This window comes from Mytilus trossulus, chromosome 4 (genome assembly GCF_036588685.1).
Source record: "Mytilus trossulus isolate FHL-02 chromosome 4, PNRI_Mtr1.1.1.hap1, whole genome shotgun sequence".
Classification (NCBI taxonomy): domain Eukaryota; kingdom Metazoa; phylum Mollusca; class Bivalvia; order Mytilida; family Mytilidae; genus Mytilus; species Mytilus trossulus.
In genome coordinates, this window is record NC_086376.1 from 18910741 (window position 1) to 18929886 (window position 19146).

Below are 19146 nucleotides of genomic sequence, written 5' to 3' on the forward strand. Positions count from 1 at the left end.
TACGTCATATTTGAAATTTTAGAATTGTACAAGCATTGCGGTGTTCAGTTTTAAAGATTCTTATAGCTAAATAAAAAAAGATTGATATGATTCACTTATTGATATTTACATTTATCATATATTTAGTACAAAATACAGCTATTTTGTATATCTAATAAAGGTTCTTTTTTCCAGTCTGTATCACCTACCCTGTATCGCATACCCCGTATCGCATGGCTAAACCCATATCGCATGCCTTTTTTTTTTTTTTTTTTTTTTTAACTAGTCAGTTTTTTAGGGGTTTTTTTGCTTAAGAATTTTTTTTAAAATTTTAAATTTAAATTTTTTTTTTCTAAAAATAGGTAATTTTTTGGAATGACGTCATTGTTTGGTATGTAACGTCACTTACATCAAGTTTTCATATTGTATGTGACGTCACGAACATCAAGTTTTTATAACATATTTTTTGGCACACTCAATGCAACTATAAAAAATACAAAACACTTAAGGAATAACAGTACTGTAGTTCAAGAGTTGCACTGTCAATTGTAGATTTGACGGTCGCAAATGCAGTTTTACTGGCTACGCGTAGCGGAGACAGTAAAACTGAGATTTGCGACCGTCAAATCAAAATATCACAAGTGTCAATTGTAGATTTGACGGTCGCAAATGCAGTTTTACTGGCGACGCGTAGTGGAGACAGTAAAACTGAGATTTGCGACCGTCAAATCAAAATTGACGGTGGCAACTCTTCAACTACAGTACTGTTATTCCGATTCTAATGCATTGCAAAAATAAAAATTACGATAAAACTTGAACAAATATCTAAATTTGTCAAATAAAAAAAAAATCCGCGAAACTTCATGAATGATTTTGGCACATAGACGTCATGGCTAAAAGTGACTTCATACAATGAAAACTCACAAACCGGAGGTTATTACGTTACTTGTACGCTTCAAATTCGGATAAAAGTACATTAAATTGGCGAATTCGAGGTAGGTGTTGTTTTATTTTCGATTATATAGTAGTAATAGAACATTTGTTGATTCATCAATTCAAAATGGCGGGTCCCTCCTTAGTTACGCCTGGTCAACTGTGGATTTGACAGCAATTTTAAGCCAATGAAAAACATTGTTACATCCAAATTGCATTAGAATTAAATATATACAATAATAAACAAAATATTTTCAAAACAACAGATTGTAAGGTAACCTAGGTGCTTCGTATAAATAATTGAGCAGTTATTTTAAAGCTTTGAAACAAGACAAAAGCAGAACTGAAGGTAACCCAGTGCTATGGATCAGAAAACAGTTCATATACTATAATACTCTTCTGTTGAAATATATGATAAAGCGTATAATACATGGCAAAATCCGTATCACATGCCGTATCACCCTCAACCAATATCATCCCTCGGGCCTAAAGGCCCTCGGGCTGATATTGATGTCTCGGGATGATACGACATATGATACGGATTTTGCCATGTATTATTCTCTATTTATTATTTCCTCCTTCTTTATAAATATTGGTGTTATTTTGTACATTTTTTATGTGTTATATAATTCATTTATTGTGTACATGTATTGTTACTCGTAACAATCCAGTGCTCTCATAAGAAAGATTGTTGACTAATACCTAGATGTTTAATGTATACATATAAACTGGGCAAATTCTAAAATATTTGAAAATAAATTTGCCAGGTATAATTAAAGATAAATTTAACAGCCTAGAAAAGTTGACCTTTCCAATATTAACTGACCTTTAATGTTGCACCAACCCAGAATGAGTAACAAGTATCGACAGGTTTATTTGGTCGTCCCTGAAATCCTGTCTGTTGTCTACTAATACACCATCGTTTTAAACGTTTTATTTCCTTTTCATTAAAAGCTTCATACAGTTTGTCCATTAAAACTAGTGCTGCTATTGCACAAAATGTTGATCCACCTTCAAATATACATACATATTATATATTTACTTTTTCATGTATAAAAGAATCTTCAATAAAATCTGTTTTAATATGAAACTTTTGATATCTAAGAACAAACTACAATTAATGTGTCAAGCATTTTATTTCTTAAAAACACTGATTTAGACTATTAATGAAGTTCGTTTTGTCAAATAGACTAAGGTAATTTTCATCTGCTTTGTTGGTAAAAATACTTTCATATAACTGAAAAAATATAAATATAAGAGGAAAATTTTAAAACAAAAACACTTAAATAAGTAAAGATTAAAAGATAAAATTGAGAATGGAAATGGGGAATGTGTCAAAGAGACAACAACCCGACCAAAATAAAAAACAACAGCAGAAGGTCACCAACAGGTCTTCAATGTAGCGAGAAATTCCCGCACCCGGAGGCGTCCTTCAGCTGGGCCCTAAACAAATATATACTAGTTCAGTGATAATGAACGCCATACTAATTTCCAAATTGTACACAAGAAACTAATATAAAAATAATACAAGACTAACAAAGGCCAGAGGCTCCTGACTTTGGACAGGCGCAAAAATGCGGCGGGGTTAAACATGTTTGTGAGATCTCAACCCTCCCCCTATACCTCTAACCAATGTAGAAAAATAAACGCATAACAATACGCACATTGCTCATTGGTATCCAGAATAAAGTGCAATGTTAACCTGAATGACAAAACGATTGTTCTGATAAGGTTTGGTTTGATTTGAACTGATAACAGAATTTTTAATAGAAATTTTCCAGTTTGTCCCAATGCTTTTTACAAATGTTTTACATAATACAGCTCAGTGTAAAAGGTATATTAATTGACATAATTTCTTTTCACAATTTTATAACTGAATTGCAATAAAACTTCTTTAATGAAAAAAACTTGTCAGGAACCCTTCAACTACATGTAATAACATTACACCAAAGCGGCAAAAAAACCTATAGGCTCTGGTGATCTCAGGTAATCTAAATATTTTGGATTCTGTTAATGACTACCTATGACAGGTCTTGTTGCAGATAACACTATTCCAGGATATTTAACAAGATAATTAATAAACTGTCACCTTAACAAGACTGGAGTGACTAATAATTGTTATGTAGTTAACATTCAATTAAGATCTTACTTCATGAATAATGTCAGACATAGTCAACACACATCTAATTTCAATGGAGTTTTTTGCATTTTAGGCATGAAAAGTATTACATGACTTGAATTGGGATCAAAATAGGTCATAGAATGAAATAAAGTGCTACTTTATGAACTCACATACATGTTTATGGTACTGAAGGATTCAGGTGAGCTGGCAAATTTCCACAATGTGATCTGCAAAAATCAGATCATTTGACAGGTGCACTAGAAATCTAAATAAAATATAAGGGGTTCCAAATACCCTGCCTAGTCTGTAGTAAGGTCAAAGAATTCTAACCATGTCTAGTTTTGGTGATTATATCTAAACTTACCATGAGCTTCTGTACCGGGTCCTTGACCAATACCTCCCTCATAGGACTGTAAAGTAAATAATAAACTATAACAAATTACCACTGAAACCACACAGGTGTTTATATTACCAATTATCTGGTAACTGGTTATTTCTATATATATTTTTTTTTAATCTGTTACAGTAATGAAAAATATCAGGTACTGACAACTAGATTACTCAAGTAGAGTCACTTAAGGCAAGCAGTTTTTTCTTGAGCCATATTTAGTTCAATTTTAACCAACAATTAGTTCAAAGGCAGTAAAATTGAAATTGAACTGACCAAAAGCAAGAAATTTAGTAAAAAAGCTTCTGGTTTTGATCGAAAAACAAGTGAATTAAATCATAAAAAAAAATATATTTAAATGATTGGGCCAATTAAAATTAATTGATAGATTTTCATCCCCGCCCGCTCCTCTGAAATCTTCCTGCCCCAATTATTTTTTATTTTTGAAAAAATTACAATTCTGGATTTTGTTCATGAAATTTGGACTGTGAATGAAACCCAAAAGCATAAGAATCGTGGAACACATTGGTACAAAAATCATGACTGTAATATCGTATATTGAAAAATTCAGAAAGTCGACAAACATGCATTTTTAATTAATTAATTTATAGCAAGCTAAATTAGATTTAAATTTAGCCATGCCTTTCGTTTTTAGTAGACAAACAGCAAACATCCTCTATCCCAATACCCACAATAGAGTCATTAAACAACTTTATGTTCTACATTGTAATTATATTTGCATTTGGTATATATTAAGGACCAACCGTATTATTTCAACACTGTTTGAGTTTTCATTTAATTCTGTACTTATCATACTTGTGTTGCATACCAATGCATTTCCCTCATTTTATTAGGACAACAAAACATTGCTTAGAAAGCAAAATAAATTTGGTGTAGGTCGTCTAACTGAAGAGAGCATTTCTCCACGTTTCTGCTGTTTACTATAAAATAGGTTTCTAAAGCAGCAATTACATGAAGAACAGTGGTTGCCAATCAGAGATATATATTTACGATTTTGAAAAAGTGTCACCAGCATATTGAGTATATGTGTCTCAATATTGATATGTCACTCAAGAGCTAGCTCTTTTGGTGAACGAGGAATACTGCTTTTTCAAAAGTTGCTACGACAGGCTATGAATCAATCAAATTAAGGTCATCTCTCAAGAAATTTTATGGTCTGATTGGCTATTATGACAAAAGTGTGTTAGAAATCATATCTGATATTTTTCCTCTGTCATAATAACCTTCCATCGTTACTAAACTGAACAAAGAAATAACACGACGGGTGCCATATACGGTGCAGGAAATGCTTACCCTTACGGAGCAACTGATTTCAATCCCGGCTTTTAGTGGAGTTTGTGTTGTTTCTAATTTATTATTTGTAACAGTTGATGTAAATGTCTTTTGGTTTTTTGAGTCTTTGTTAACTCCTTGGTTTTGATTGTTATTGTCTTATACACGATACCTTAATATGCATGTACATATATTTACATGATATAAGCTTATTATTACACTTGCTTATATGAATAACACGTTACAAGAAGGTTTCACATGAAATAAAATTAAAACAATAAAATCCTCCCACCCGCCCCATTTTATTCAAAAATTTGGATGAAGATCTACTAATTAATTTTAGTTGGCCTTAGCTAAAACATATTTAATTCAATAAATTGAACTGTGAGCTAGCCTTCTTCTGAACAAGCATTCTGTGAGTATTGCATGTCAATACATAGTCCCATACTGGTTACTAATTCATTGTAATGGAACAAAATTCTAACTTGATCTATAACTTGTCATGGTGTAAACTACATAAAAATATCAAGTCAAAATCTTCAAGCATGACAAAAGAAACTGTTGAAAACTGAATAATTAAGCAAATTTTCTATGCCAAAAACTCTGCACAAAATTTTCAGACCAGAACCAAATTCCAACTTGATCTGTAAGTTGTCATGATAAAAATATATACAAATTAAAACAAATCAAAAACTTCTAGAATGACAAACAAACCTACCACTAAATTCTTCAAACAATTCAAAATGTCATTTTGTCTTTTAAATATTTAAAAAAAAATGAGTTATTTCCCTTTTAACAGAAATCTATTACTTATTAGTATTTCATCAAAAAATTAATTCTAGGATTTAACTGAATGTTCAAAGAGAAAAGCTAAAATCGTGAAAATTGAACTTGACCTGTAACTTGTCAAGATAAAACAATCAATCAAATATCAAATCAATGCATGTATCTTCAAGCACGAAGAAAAAAAGTCTGGAAAACTGATTTGCCAGACTGACAGATGGACAGACAGACAGAGAGCAAACATAATGGGACCCCTTAGACTTCATTGATAGGGACTGATAATTATACCCTCCCATAGTTATTAGGTTAACAGGCAGTTGATGAGCAACCGATGCGAAAATTGATCATTATAGCATACTCATATTGAGCATGATACCTAATTTCAGGAAGCTTTAAATAGTTCCTAACAAAAATGTGACGGAAATGTCACACATTGTCATTACATGAATAAACATGTAATTATCATACACATGTTCAGTAATCAGAATATTAATGTGAAAGATTGATTGATGATTGCTTCCTGTCCAGTGGCAAATAGAGCATGCATGTTCAGGATAAGAAACATTGACAATAAATACTCTAGGTTGATCCAAAATAGAGGTTGTACAGGATGGAAGTCAGTGAAAATGAGGGTAAACTGGATAGGGATGGAAATTTTGCCTTGATAGTGACCACCTACAGACCCCCTAAAAGAGTTTATGTAAAAGTTTTAATGTCCTTAGAGCATATAAAGCGTAGCAAACTCTTGATATGAGGCATTAGAATAAACTTCCCCATTCTAATTTCATGTGGCTTCAAACTTGTACATCCTGCACAGTCAAAAATGTCACACTTCAGAAAGGGTTATACTGCTAGTCAGAGGAAGACCAGACTCACAAAGTGACCATTGTCTTTTCCTCATCTATCCTTTGGTGAACTTTTGATGTGAAATGAATGTGAACATTAATAAAATTGTAAAGCATGTCTATATAAAGATTTTTTACAAAATTTAGGAATCCCTTATATGTAGTTCCTGAGAAAAATGTGATGAAATATTATGGGATGGACACAGAAACACAGGTGTAACAAGTAAACCCTTTTCTTTTGAGTGGGAGTAAAATCAGTCAGTATATTTTAATTAAGGCAAGCTTTTAAACTGTATGCAATATTCATTACTTCTCTAATGACATGCATTAAATCAAATAACTTGAATATTTTTAACTCTGTATACTGAATTTACAGTGTAAGGGAGATAATCAGATAACTTCTTTGGATATTTTTATGATCTGCTATATCAAAATATAATAAACATTTGTTTAAAATCTCAAAACAAAATAATAATTGACACATTACCTGTATCCATTCTCTATATTATCTACTTACCATACTATTTTTAATGAATTGAACAGCTCTGTCTTTATTAACACCTGTCCAGTCATCTAATATAAAACTTATACAGCAGGCACAATAAACAAATCTCATGTCATTCTCACTGCCTTCTGGAACACAACAGAAACTGAAAAAGTAATGTTAAAAAAACTTATCTCATGTCATTCTCACTGCCTTCTGGAACACAACAGAAACTGAAAAAGTAATGTTAAAAAAACTTATCTCATGTCATTCTCACTGCCTTCTGGAACACAACAGAAACTGAAAAAGTAATGTAAAAATACACTTAATTCATGTCATTCTCACTGCCTCTGGTACACAACAGAAACTGAAAAAAAATGTAAAAATACACTTATCTCATGTCATTCTCACTGCCTCTGGTACACAGCAGAAACTGAAAAAAGTAATGTAAAAATACACTTATCTCATGCCAATCTCACTGCCTCTGGTACACAACAGAAACTGAAAAAGTAATGTAAAAATACACTTATCTCTTGTCATTCTCACTGCCCTCTGGTACACAGCAGAAACTGAAAAAGTAATGTAAAAATACACTTATCTCATGTCATTCTCACTGCCCTCTGGTACACAACAGAAACTGAAAAAGTAATGTAAAAATACACTTATCTCAGGTCATTGTCACTGCCCTCTGGTACACAACAGAAACTGAAAAAGTAACGTAAAAATACACTTATCTCATGTCATTCTCACTACCATCTGGTATACAGCAGAAACTGAAAAAGTAATGTAAAAATACAATTATCTCTTGTCATTCTCACTGCCCTCTGGTACACAGCAGAAACTGAGAAAGTAATGTAAAAATACACTTATCTCATGTCATTGTCACTGCCCTCTGGTACACAACAGAAACTGAAAAAGTAACGTAAAAATACACTTATCTCATGTCATTGTCACTGCCCTCTGGTACACAACAGAAACTGAAAAAGTAATGTAAAAAATACACTTATCTCATGTCATTGTCACTGCCCTCTGGTACACAACAGAAACTGAAAAAGTAACGTAAAAATACACTTATCTCATGTCATTCTCACTGCCCTCTGGTACACAACAGAAACTGAAAAAGTAACGTAAAAATACACTTATCTCATGTCATTCTCACTACCATCTGGTATACAGCAGAAACTGAAAAAGTAATGTAAAAATACAATTATCTCTTGTCATTCTCACTGCCCTCTGGTACACAGCAGAAACTGAGAAAGTAATGTAAAAATACACTTATCTCATGTCATTGTCACTGCCCTCTGGTACACAGCAGAAACTGAAAAAGTAATGTAAAAATACACTTATCTCATGTCATTGTCACTGCCCTCTGTTACACAACAGAAACTGAAAAAGTAACGTAAAAATACACTTAACTCATGTCATTCTCACTACCATCTGGTATACAGCAGAAACTGAAAAAGTAATGTAAAAATACACTTATCTCTTGTCATTCTCACTGCCCTCTGGTACACAGCAGAAACTGAGAAAGTAATGTAAAAATACACTTATCTCATGTCATTGTCACTGCCCTCTGGTACACAACAGAAACTGAAAAAGTAACGTAAAAATACACTTATCTCATGTCATTCTCACTGCCCTCTGGTACACAGCAGAAACTGAAAAAGTCATGTAAAAATACACCTAAATCTCATGTCATTCTCACTGCCCTCTGGTACACAGCAGAAACTGTAAAAGTAATGTAAAAATACACTTAACTCATGTCATTCTCACTACCATCTGGTATACAGCAGAAACTGAAAAAGTAATGTAAAAATACACTTATCTCTTGTCATTCTCACTGCCCTCTGGTACACAGCAGAAACTGAGAAAGTAATGTAAAAATACACTTATCTCATGTCATTGTCACTGCCCTCTGGTACACAACAGAAACTGAAAAAGTAACGTAAAAATACACTTATCTCATGTCATTCTCACTGCCCTCTGGTACACAGCAGAAACTGAAAAAGTCATGTAAAAATACACCTAAATCTCATGTCATTCTCACTGCCCTCTGGTACACAGCAGAAACTGTAAAAGTAATGTAAAAATACACTTAACTCATGTCATTCTCACTACCATCTGGTATACAGCAGAAACTGAAAAAGTAATGTAAAAATACACTTATCTCTTGTCATTCTCACTGCCCTCTGGTACACAGCAGAAACTGAGAAAGTAATGTAAAAATACACTTATCTCATGTCATTCTCACTGCCTCTGGTACACAACAGAAACTGAAAAAGTAATATAAAAATACACTTATCTCATGTCATTCTCACTGCCTCTGGTACACAACAGAAACTGAAAAAGTAACGTAAAAATACACTTATCTCATGTCATTCTCACTGCCCTCTGGTACACAGCAGAAACTGAAAAAGTCATGTAAAAATACACTTAACTCATGTCATTCTCACTACCATCTGGTATACAGCAGAAACTGAAAAAGTAATGTAAAAATACACTTATCTCTTGTCATTCTCACTGCCCTCTGGTACACAGCAGAAACTGAGAAAGTAATGTAAAAATACACTTATCTCATGTCATTCTCACTGCCTCTGGTACACAACAGAAACTGAAAAAGTAATATAAAAATACACTTATCTCATGTCATTCTCACTGCCTCTGGTACACAACAGAAACTGAAAAAGTCATGTAAAAATACACCTAAATCTCATGTCATTCTCACTGCCCTCTGGTACACAGCAGAAACTGAAAAAAGTAACGTAAAAATACACTTAAATCTCATGTCATTCTCACTGCCCTCTGGTACACAGCAGAAACTGAAAAAGTAATGTAAAAATACACTTATCTCATGTCATTCTCACTGCCCTCTGGTACACAGCAGAAACTGAAAAAGTCATGTAAAAATGCACCTAAGTCTCATGTCATTCTCACTGCCCTCTGGTACACAGCAGAAACTGAAAAAGTCATGTAAAAATACACTTAAATCTCATGTCATTCTCACTACCATCTGGTATACAGCAGAAACTGAAAAAAGTAATGTAAAAATACACTTATCTCTTGTCATTGTCACTGCCCTCTGGTACACAGCAGAAACTGAGAAAGTAATGTAAAAATACACTTATCTCATGTCATTCTCACTGCCTCTGGTACACAACAGAAACTGAAAAAGTAATATAAAAATACACTTATCTCATGTCATTCTCACTGCCTCTGGTACACAACAGAAACTGAAAAAGTAACGTAAAAATACACTTATCTCATGTCATTCTCACTGCCCTCTGGTACACAGCAGAAACTGAAAAAGTCATGTAAAAATACACTTAACTCATGTCATTCTCACTACCATCTGGTATACAGCAGAAACTGAAAAAGTAATGTAAAAATACACTTATCTCTTGTCATTCTCACTGCCCTCTGGTACACAGCAGAAACTGAGAAAGTAATGTAAAAATACACTTATCTCATGTCATTCTCACTGCCTCTGGTACACAACAGAAACTGAAAAAGTAATATAAAAATACACTTATCTCATGTCATTCTCACTGCCTCTGGTACACAACAGAAACTGAAAAAGTCATGTAAAAATACACCTAAATCTCATGTCATTCTCACTGCCCTCTGGTACACAGCAGAAACTGAAAAAAGTAACGTAAAAATACACTTAAATCTCATGTCATTCTCACTGCCCTCTGGTACACAGCAGAAACTGAAAAAGTAATGTAAAAATACACTTATCTCATGTCATTCTCACTGCCCTCTGGTACACAGCAGAAACTGAAAAAGTCATGTAAAAATGCACCTAAGTCTCATGTCATTCTCACTGCCCTCTGGTACACAGCAGAAACTGAAAAAGTAATGTAAAAATACACTTATCTCATGTCATTCTCACTGCCCTCTGGTACACAGCAGAAACTGAAAAAGTCATGTAAAAATGCACCTAAGTCTCATGTCATTCTCACTGCCCTCTGGTACACAGCAGAAACTGAAAAAGTCATGTAAAAATACACTTAAATCTCATGTCATTCTCACTACCATCTGGTATACAGCAGAAACTGAAAAAAGTCATGTAAAAATACACTTAAATCTCATGTCATTCTCACTGCCTCTAGTACACAACAGATACTGAAAAAGTAATGTAAAAGTACTCTTATCTCATGTCATTCTCACTACCATCTGGTACACAACAGAAACTGAAAAAGTAATGTACACTTATCTCATGCCAATCTCACTTTCTTCACACAGAAACTGGAAAACATGGTGAAATATTACACAGCAGGTAAATACACAAATATAAAGTTGTGCTCACAAAGTGAAAATACATACCTTCCGTCCTCTTGCTGTAGATATCTTAGTCCTGTAGTGACAGATCTCTTGTCTACACCTGACAAATCATTCCCTAATATTATCAATGACAACATACCTTCCATCCTCTTGCTGTAGATATCTTAGTCCTGTAGTGACAGATCTCTTGTCTACACCTGACAAATCATTCCCTAATATAATCAATGACAACAAAGCTGTGTATGTATTGGCAATATGTCCTGAGTCAAGTGGAATTGGATGTTTTCTTGCCTGAAAAAAAACCCAACATAATTGAAAACTTAGGAAATTTGTGTTTGAATACTTAATGAGGTCATTCACATTTACTGCCAAATATTGAGTTTTGCTGCATGTTAGGCCAAGCTAGCAAATGAACGCAGTATATTTCTAACAATAAAACCAAGAAACATGATGAAATGTAATGAAAGCAACATTTCTATACTAATTCATTTAAAGACTGAATATTTCCTGCTTGTAATTATATAAAGGTTCAAACTTAAAGTTATGCTTTAAAGTCTAGTAGTTACTATCATTAAAAGTAAATTGTACCTTTTAATTTTTTAACTAGAGAATGAAATTGTCCTAAAACTAAAATTCTTTTAGGCAAACTTGTCCAAAACCTTATTTTTTTCTTCTTCTGAAATCACATTATAAGATATATCTTCATTTTTCATGTATAATCTATATGAAATCTGAAGCTTAAAAAAAAGCCCAGTGACCCAAACTTTTATCAAATCTTTGAAAAAAATTATGATATAAACTACATTTTAGCAAATTATTAAATTATTTTTTAAAATCTATCTGTTTTAATTAAGACTGCCCCTCCCCACACTCACTCACCATCTACCTTAACAGGACCTTACTAAAATGTAAACAGTTTACATTTGTAAATATACATTATACATTAGATAGCAAATGTGCTGATCTAAATAATAATGATTGATCTTCAAAAAGAAAATGCTTAAAAATCAGTACTTTAATCATTGTTAATAATCAATTATCATAATAAAACATACATTCCAATCTAGTAGTTTTGTAAATTCCTGTTATTGAAAGGGACTTACATAATGTACTTGTCAGAAAAATAAATATCCATTATAAAAATACATTTACTTCTGTGACGTTCTGTCCCAATATATTTTTCACTGATTAGATCAAAAATAATTCATATAAGTATCAGCCTCTGTGTGAAGGGAGATAACTCAAATTCCAAAACAAATAGAGAGTTTTAAATGTTCACATGAGAGTAGTTTTTGAATAATGAACAAATTTGCAAGATTCATCTCGACATTGGAATTTCAGGAGATCTGCATACAGTTGTGTGTATCAGATATCAGAATGTGATTTCTAATTCTTGCGATTATTTACAAAAAAACTAACAATTAATTCTGAATTATACTATAGTACTTTATTTGAGAAAAACAAAAAGATTCACCTCTTCAGCCTTGAATGGATTTCCTAATGTTGTAGAGCCTCTAAAGCCACACTGGTGTATATTACTATCTAAAAGTAACAAAATATAAATACTCTGAAGTCTGAAGCAGCACTTGTATACATTATTGTATAGCAATATAATATTTCCCACAGAAAGTAACCAAAAGTTAGCGTGCAATAAATTCCTATATTGCACTAGTGCAATAAATCTTCAAAAATTCATGACGTCATCAACATCAAAATCTAATTTAAACCACTTTTTACTTTTAAATATTATATTGCTATACAATAAAAGGGTTATTGCATGAATATTGGGGAATATTGTCCCTCGTAGAACATATATTGCACTCGCAAGCTCTTGCAATATAAGATTCTACTCGGGACAATATTCCCCAATATTCATGCAATAACCCTATATTACTATCTATAAATAACAGATATACATTTATTTGTACTCTGAAGCCACACTAGTATATATTACCATCTTAAAATAAAAATATTAATACTCTAGAGCAACATTAGTCTTCAGATAATATTTTACACATATTTTCTATTTCTTTGTTTCTAAATACATTTCAAAACTGTAATTCCTTTATTGTAACGGAAATCTATAACAGATTTTTGTAATAAATTTGAATTACATTCTTCAAATTTTAATAGTTACTTGAATTTATACTTGTTCTGATAAATGTGACTTTATCTAATAATGCAATATTTAAAAGAAAATTTTAATTTTCATAGAGTTTACATGTAATAACTTTACAATAAACAACGAAATACAATGAAATAGAAATGTATATTCAAACACCCAAAAAAGGAATTTTACACAATAAAGATGTCATCTTTGCCTTGTTTGGGTCATTATTTGTTAGATTTAGTCCTTTTCTCCATAATTATGATAATTGTTTACTGTTTGTTCTGTTGCTGTTTTAATACTTTTTAAGTCCTGATAAAGATATATCAGATGCATATATGGATATAAGGCTGGATGATGTTAATTCTTGGGTTTTTCTTTCCTGTCAATAATGTTTGTGTCCGCACTATTTCATTTATATGAAAATAAATACCTACTGCCAAATAAATAAGTACCTATTTTCATGATATTTTTGACTTCCAGAAAGTTAAAAATACCATGAAAATAGGTACTTATACAGTAATTACTAGATTTCAATGGTCAACTTACATGTATTCAATCCAAATTTAGTGTGATGGGTTTAACACATTGTATAAATTCATATATATTGTATCTATTTTTAGGTAATTTCTCAGAGATTGCTCAAGATAAGTTGTTTGTGTACTGTGTAATCTTCTTACTAACGCAACTAATTAGTTTGATTAAGTGTAAAAATCTTAGTACATGTAGGTCAAATGTGTATTTTGTTTCATGCAATCTTAAATTCTTTTATTTAAGGGAGATAAGTAAATCATAATCCCATTTAAAATTTGATATGCGGATTAAATTTGAAGAGGTTCAATTACTTAAACTACATGTTTGTGTACAGCCGAGGCTCCATATTGAAGGCTGTACCATGACCTATAAAGGTTTACTTTTTTTTTAAATAGTTATTTGGATGGAGAGTTGTCTCATTGGCACTCACACCACATCTTCCTATATCTATGTACCATCAAAAAGCATTGCAAGCTACTGGTGGTAAATTACTTACCATCATCATCTGGTAGAAGTTGCAGGGAGTATATCCAATTTATAATATTTTCTTTGTCACTTTCTAGAACCTCAAGTGAGTCCAGCATATCCAATCCAGAGATTCCAAAAAATCCTACGGTCATTCTGAAATTAAAAAAAATAAAATACATTTCATACTCTATCATGTCTATAGCTACATGCTCTAGGTTAGCATTAAATTATTATGTTTTGCCTACAACAAACCAATATCTGTTGGGTATAAGAAAGAAAATTTGGTGAAGCAAATATATTTTTTTTTATTCTGAGATGTGAATCAGAGCTGAAAGCTCTGAAGAAAAATGACGCCACTGTCTCTAATATTGGGATAGTTTTTATGCAAGTCTTGATTTTCACATACCGTAATTAGTTGAACAATGCAACATGTCTCGTAAGCATATAATTGATATTCGTATATGTGTGTGTGTGAAGTGAAGGTGCCAACTGGCTGGTTTTTTTAAAGACAAATGAATAGGTCAAGACTACCTGAATTGTACAAATAAATACCGTAGAAAGGCTTCTATTTCTCACTGGTACATAGGCTGAATCCGGGTCCGTTCGCGCCCATTCACGTTTGCGCCAACTCATGTTCGCCCCCTTTCACTTTCACACCCTACATGTTCGTAACTAATCTTAATTGGTTTTGTGTTTAATAACTCTGTAAGCAAGTGTTTTCTTATAAGTATAATTGTTGTCATTGTCTCAAAATAAAGTGAGACAGCATTTTTTTTTTGTGTTGAATAAATCTTAATCATGTTTTGGATAGCGTATTGTTAAAGATAATAATAATCCTTTCTAAATAAAGTGGTATTTTGTCAACGTTTTATTTAGCGTTGAATAACTCTTAATCATGTTTTGGTCAGTGTATTGCTATACTTTGTTTCATTGACCTCTTTCATAATGAAGTGAGATTCTGACTAATTTTTTTTCTGTGTGTTTAATTTTATCATGTTTTGGTTATAATAGTGGATTGCTATATTTTGGTTCCTATATTTTATTGTTTCAGATCAAAGGGCTTAAAAACAATTATCTTTTGTGTTTTCCTTTAAAATCTTCAATGTTTTACTCATACCAAGCTATAAATACATTCAGTATTTACACCAAAGCAATTTAAAACAACAATCATGATTTTCCAATTATTCAACTTGAATTTGAATTAAAATTGGGCGCGAATGAGTAGAGTGCGAACGGACCTTGGGTGTGAACGTGCGAGGTGCGAAAGTGTATTGGGCGCAAACAGACCTGATACCACATAGTCTGAACCCCCTTCTCCCACAAAATATGAAGTAAATTAAAAACAAATTGTTCAGAGAACAATTGAAGTCTTTCCACTAGAAAAGATCTATTTTTATATTGAAATATGAAAAATCAGTTGAAAATGTTAGTTTCTTATGGCTTTATGACGTCCTATTAACCTATGACCTTGACCTCAATTTCAAGGTCACAAACCATGGACCTTGAATCAAAATATCCTAGGTCTTTAATATGTTTGGTTAATGAGTACTACCACTTGATGCGTAATTTTAAATGTAAGATGGACAAAAAATCCCTTTTATTGTATGCACAGCCTTTCAACCAAAATATACAAGTAAGGACATGTAAAATTATTTGTCAAAATGTCATACGGTATTTGAAAAGAAGTGAAAATAAGCCAAAATCAAAATTTATAATATGACCTTGACCTTTGACATTGACCTCATTTTCATTTTAAGTACCAATGACCTCATGAAGACCCTAGGTCTCTATCAGTTATGGTTTACCAGTTGAAAATGCATATGAAAAAGGGGGAATAACTCTCATATGGAGTCCCCATAGAGCTATGGTTCAAACGAATATTCTTATCCTTAATATGTAACGAGCAATTTGGTAAAATAAAATCTTTTACGGTTACGAAGGAGAGGTGGCCACAAGAAAAACAGTGTTTGGGGAGATAACTCTTACAACGTAATGTATTTTGTTATAATTACATTTTATATATGTTTCATTATAATACTTTATTCTGATTGGCTAACTGCACATCACATGTTATTCCTCAAGCAATTGCATCACTCAATAAAACTTTTCATTCATGATAACACGTGGTCCCACAATAAAGTGCACAGATGAATTGAATAAAAAAGTTATAAAATTCATGTTTTCATGATCCTAGCTAAAAAAAGTAATTATAAGTATTGAATGTTTCTTTTTGTAACCTCATAGGGTTGCAAAAGCATTGACCGTTTGCACATTTTTAGAATGAAGCGCTTACGCTTACACGCTTCATACAAAAAGTACTTCGGTCAACGCTTTTACACCTCAATGAATTTACAAAAAAAAAGCATTCAATACAGTTGTAAATTTTTAAAGCAAAAAGAGTTAATACTAACTTTCACTTTTTTGTATGTTCATGTACATTTTGTATGTATTTATTTTTCTCAACTACATGAATTTTTTGGTGTATTTTTAATGATATATATGAGTAGTCCAAATAATTATTACGTCTGGCAAGGCTTTTTAAATTTTATTCTGGGACACCTTCCTATGACCACAAGGCTATGTTAATTTTTTTCTGGGACGCCTTCTTAGGAAGCCTTCCTACGAACGTCTTAGGAAGGCGTCCCAGAAAAAAATAAAATAGCCTTGTCAGACGTCATTATTATTTGGACTTATACATGAGATATTGGATATTTTTATGCATTATTTAACCAGTTGAGTCTTTTACAGGATTGATTGTTTAATGCTGTTTAAACATTACTGAAAAAAAAACACCTTAAATTTGCTAATTATTTGGCATGAAAGTTTGATTTATTGAAAGGGACTCATAGTTTTCCATTTAATTTTAATAATTGTCTATTGGTTAAAACAATAGCTTCGTTGTTTACTTTTATACACAACAACATATTCACTTTGGTTTCGTTATTTACCTAATATTCACTATGTACTTGGTAACAGTTATTAATTAATTGAATAGAAAATATTATAATAAATATTATTGGAAGCCGAATTGACGTCAAATAGGTGCCGATTTGACTAGATGCCAATTTAACCAGGTGCCGACTTGACTTGTACGTTTCAATTCCTCTGCGATCGTTTGCGGTATTTTCTTGAGAAAACCTATTTTCCATCATCAAAGAGAAGAAGAAACTGCTTGAAATGATTCCCGAACGCTTCGTGATTGTTAAAATAAGTTTAATTCACTCAAAAAACAATTTTAAAACTTGCGATGTTTAATTCTGTATTCTGTTTAAACAGGAAGTTTCAAAAGCACGTGTAAAGGAAGAAATTAACCGGTGAAAGTGGAAATCAGTACATAACATATATCACTATAGTACGACTTTTAAAGCAAAACAGTTTCATCCTTTTGTAAAACAGTCTTTAATATACCTATCACATTAATGTTTGAAGGGTCTTAAGCTTATTCAAACCATATAAGTCGGTATGAAACACCAAAACGGAATGATAATAACCGATTACGTTTTGTAGTTTACAAAATTCTGGACTGGTTCCTGTCAAACTACAACACTTTGTTCGGCTGTAGTGGAATACAAACAGAAACCAGTTAGTTTGTAAACTGGTTCCTTGCTGATTACTACACAATGCTCATGCATAATGATAAGGAACACAAGCACATTCCAGTTTGTATTGAAATTAGTAAATACGAAACCAAGCGCGGTAGGCAGAGAAATCAGGTCGGCAGTTATGGAACAATGACTGCGTCATTTTCCAAAAACTGAGAGTGGGGAAGATCTAACTGGATGTCTTTTTGATATTCTGGTACATCGATCATGTTGCATACAGCTCATCGCTATTTGTCCGCCATTACTGGATATCGCACAGGTTCCAATAAAATTTTGACGTCATAAAACAAAATATCTGACACCACAATGGAAAAGTGATTGTTGTATGAGTCAAAAGTTCAAGCGGCCAGGTCAGAGGGGATTATCGATAAGGTGTTTTGTGATGTCTAGTTATGGAGTACAGATAGACAGTGATAAAGTACATGTATACACTGGTTTCCTGGCATTGTACACAATGTATAACATACTACATTTGGTCAGATTATATGTTTTCATATGTCAATTTTATTCATACTACGCATGTTTTTTTTAATGGAAATAATCGGGCTCTTCATGGTTAATTTCAGCCATATTCAATAGGGGGCAGATTTTCATAATAGTGTGAAAAATACGGGAAAACATCATTAAAACAGAGCAGTTGCTTGGAAAAAACATAGGATTTCCCCAACTTTCAAACTATTTCCACCTCTTTCTAAAAAATCTGCCCCCTATTCAATATGGCCGAACTAACCGTGAAAAGCCCTATTTGTGACGTTGTAATAACAGACTTCTGAGTGTCCTACATGCTCCCTTGGGCGGTGTTGGGTGGGAATTGTTCTGGTGGTGGGATAATATTGTAAATGATACATCTCCATTAATCCTAATTCCTTAGGGAGTGTACAAGGATCCGTTGTACCCTTGCAGTCAATCAAGGGGTGCGTCTAAATTGGCGGAATCTCGAAATTACAGGAAAACACATGATCATGATGATACGATGAAGTACCATATGACATGTATACCAATATTGTTATAGCCAAGCACAGGATATACAAATATTGTTATACATTTGGTATGTGAAAATATGAGACAGCCAACTTGTGCATAGTCATAGATTTTAGAAAAAGGGAGGGGAGGTCATGCCTCGTCTTTATCGTCGTGTTTACAATTTGGAAGTATGATTTTGTTTCAGATTAAATCAAATCTACATTTCAGACCTGTTGTTGTCCAGAGAACAGTAGCGAGAGGGCAGAATCTGAAGACATCTTTCAAAAAATTTAATGTGTTTCTTTTTTAGAAGTGTTTGTGCCATTCGTTCTTTTTTATCTTCTAACACTGAAGAGTCAAA

The 19146-nt window shown here is 32.5% G+C and overlaps 1 protein-coding gene across 1 annotated transcript in view; it reads right to left on the reverse strand.

The window, feature by feature from the left end:
* LOC134714821 (geranylgeranyl transferase type-1 subunit beta-like) overlaps positions 1-19146 on the reverse strand; it is a 29056-nt gene extending 9910 nt beyond the window's left edge. Inside the window, exons 1-7 of the mRNA XM_063576421.1 lie at positions 19016-19146; positions 14249-14373; positions 12586-12653; positions 11251-11402; positions 6861-6993; positions 3399-3444; positions 1739-1923 (exon numbers count right to left, since the gene is read on the reverse strand). Of these exons, the coding sequence (XP_063432491.1) occupies positions 1739-1923; positions 3399-3444; positions 6861-6993; positions 11251-11402; positions 12586-12653; positions 14249-14373; positions 19016-19110 (804 nt within the window). The 5' untranslated portion in view covers positions 19111-19146. The remainder of the gene's footprint in view (positions 1-1738; positions 1924-3398; positions 3445-6860; positions 6994-11250; positions 11403-12585; positions 12654-14248; positions 14374-19015) is intronic.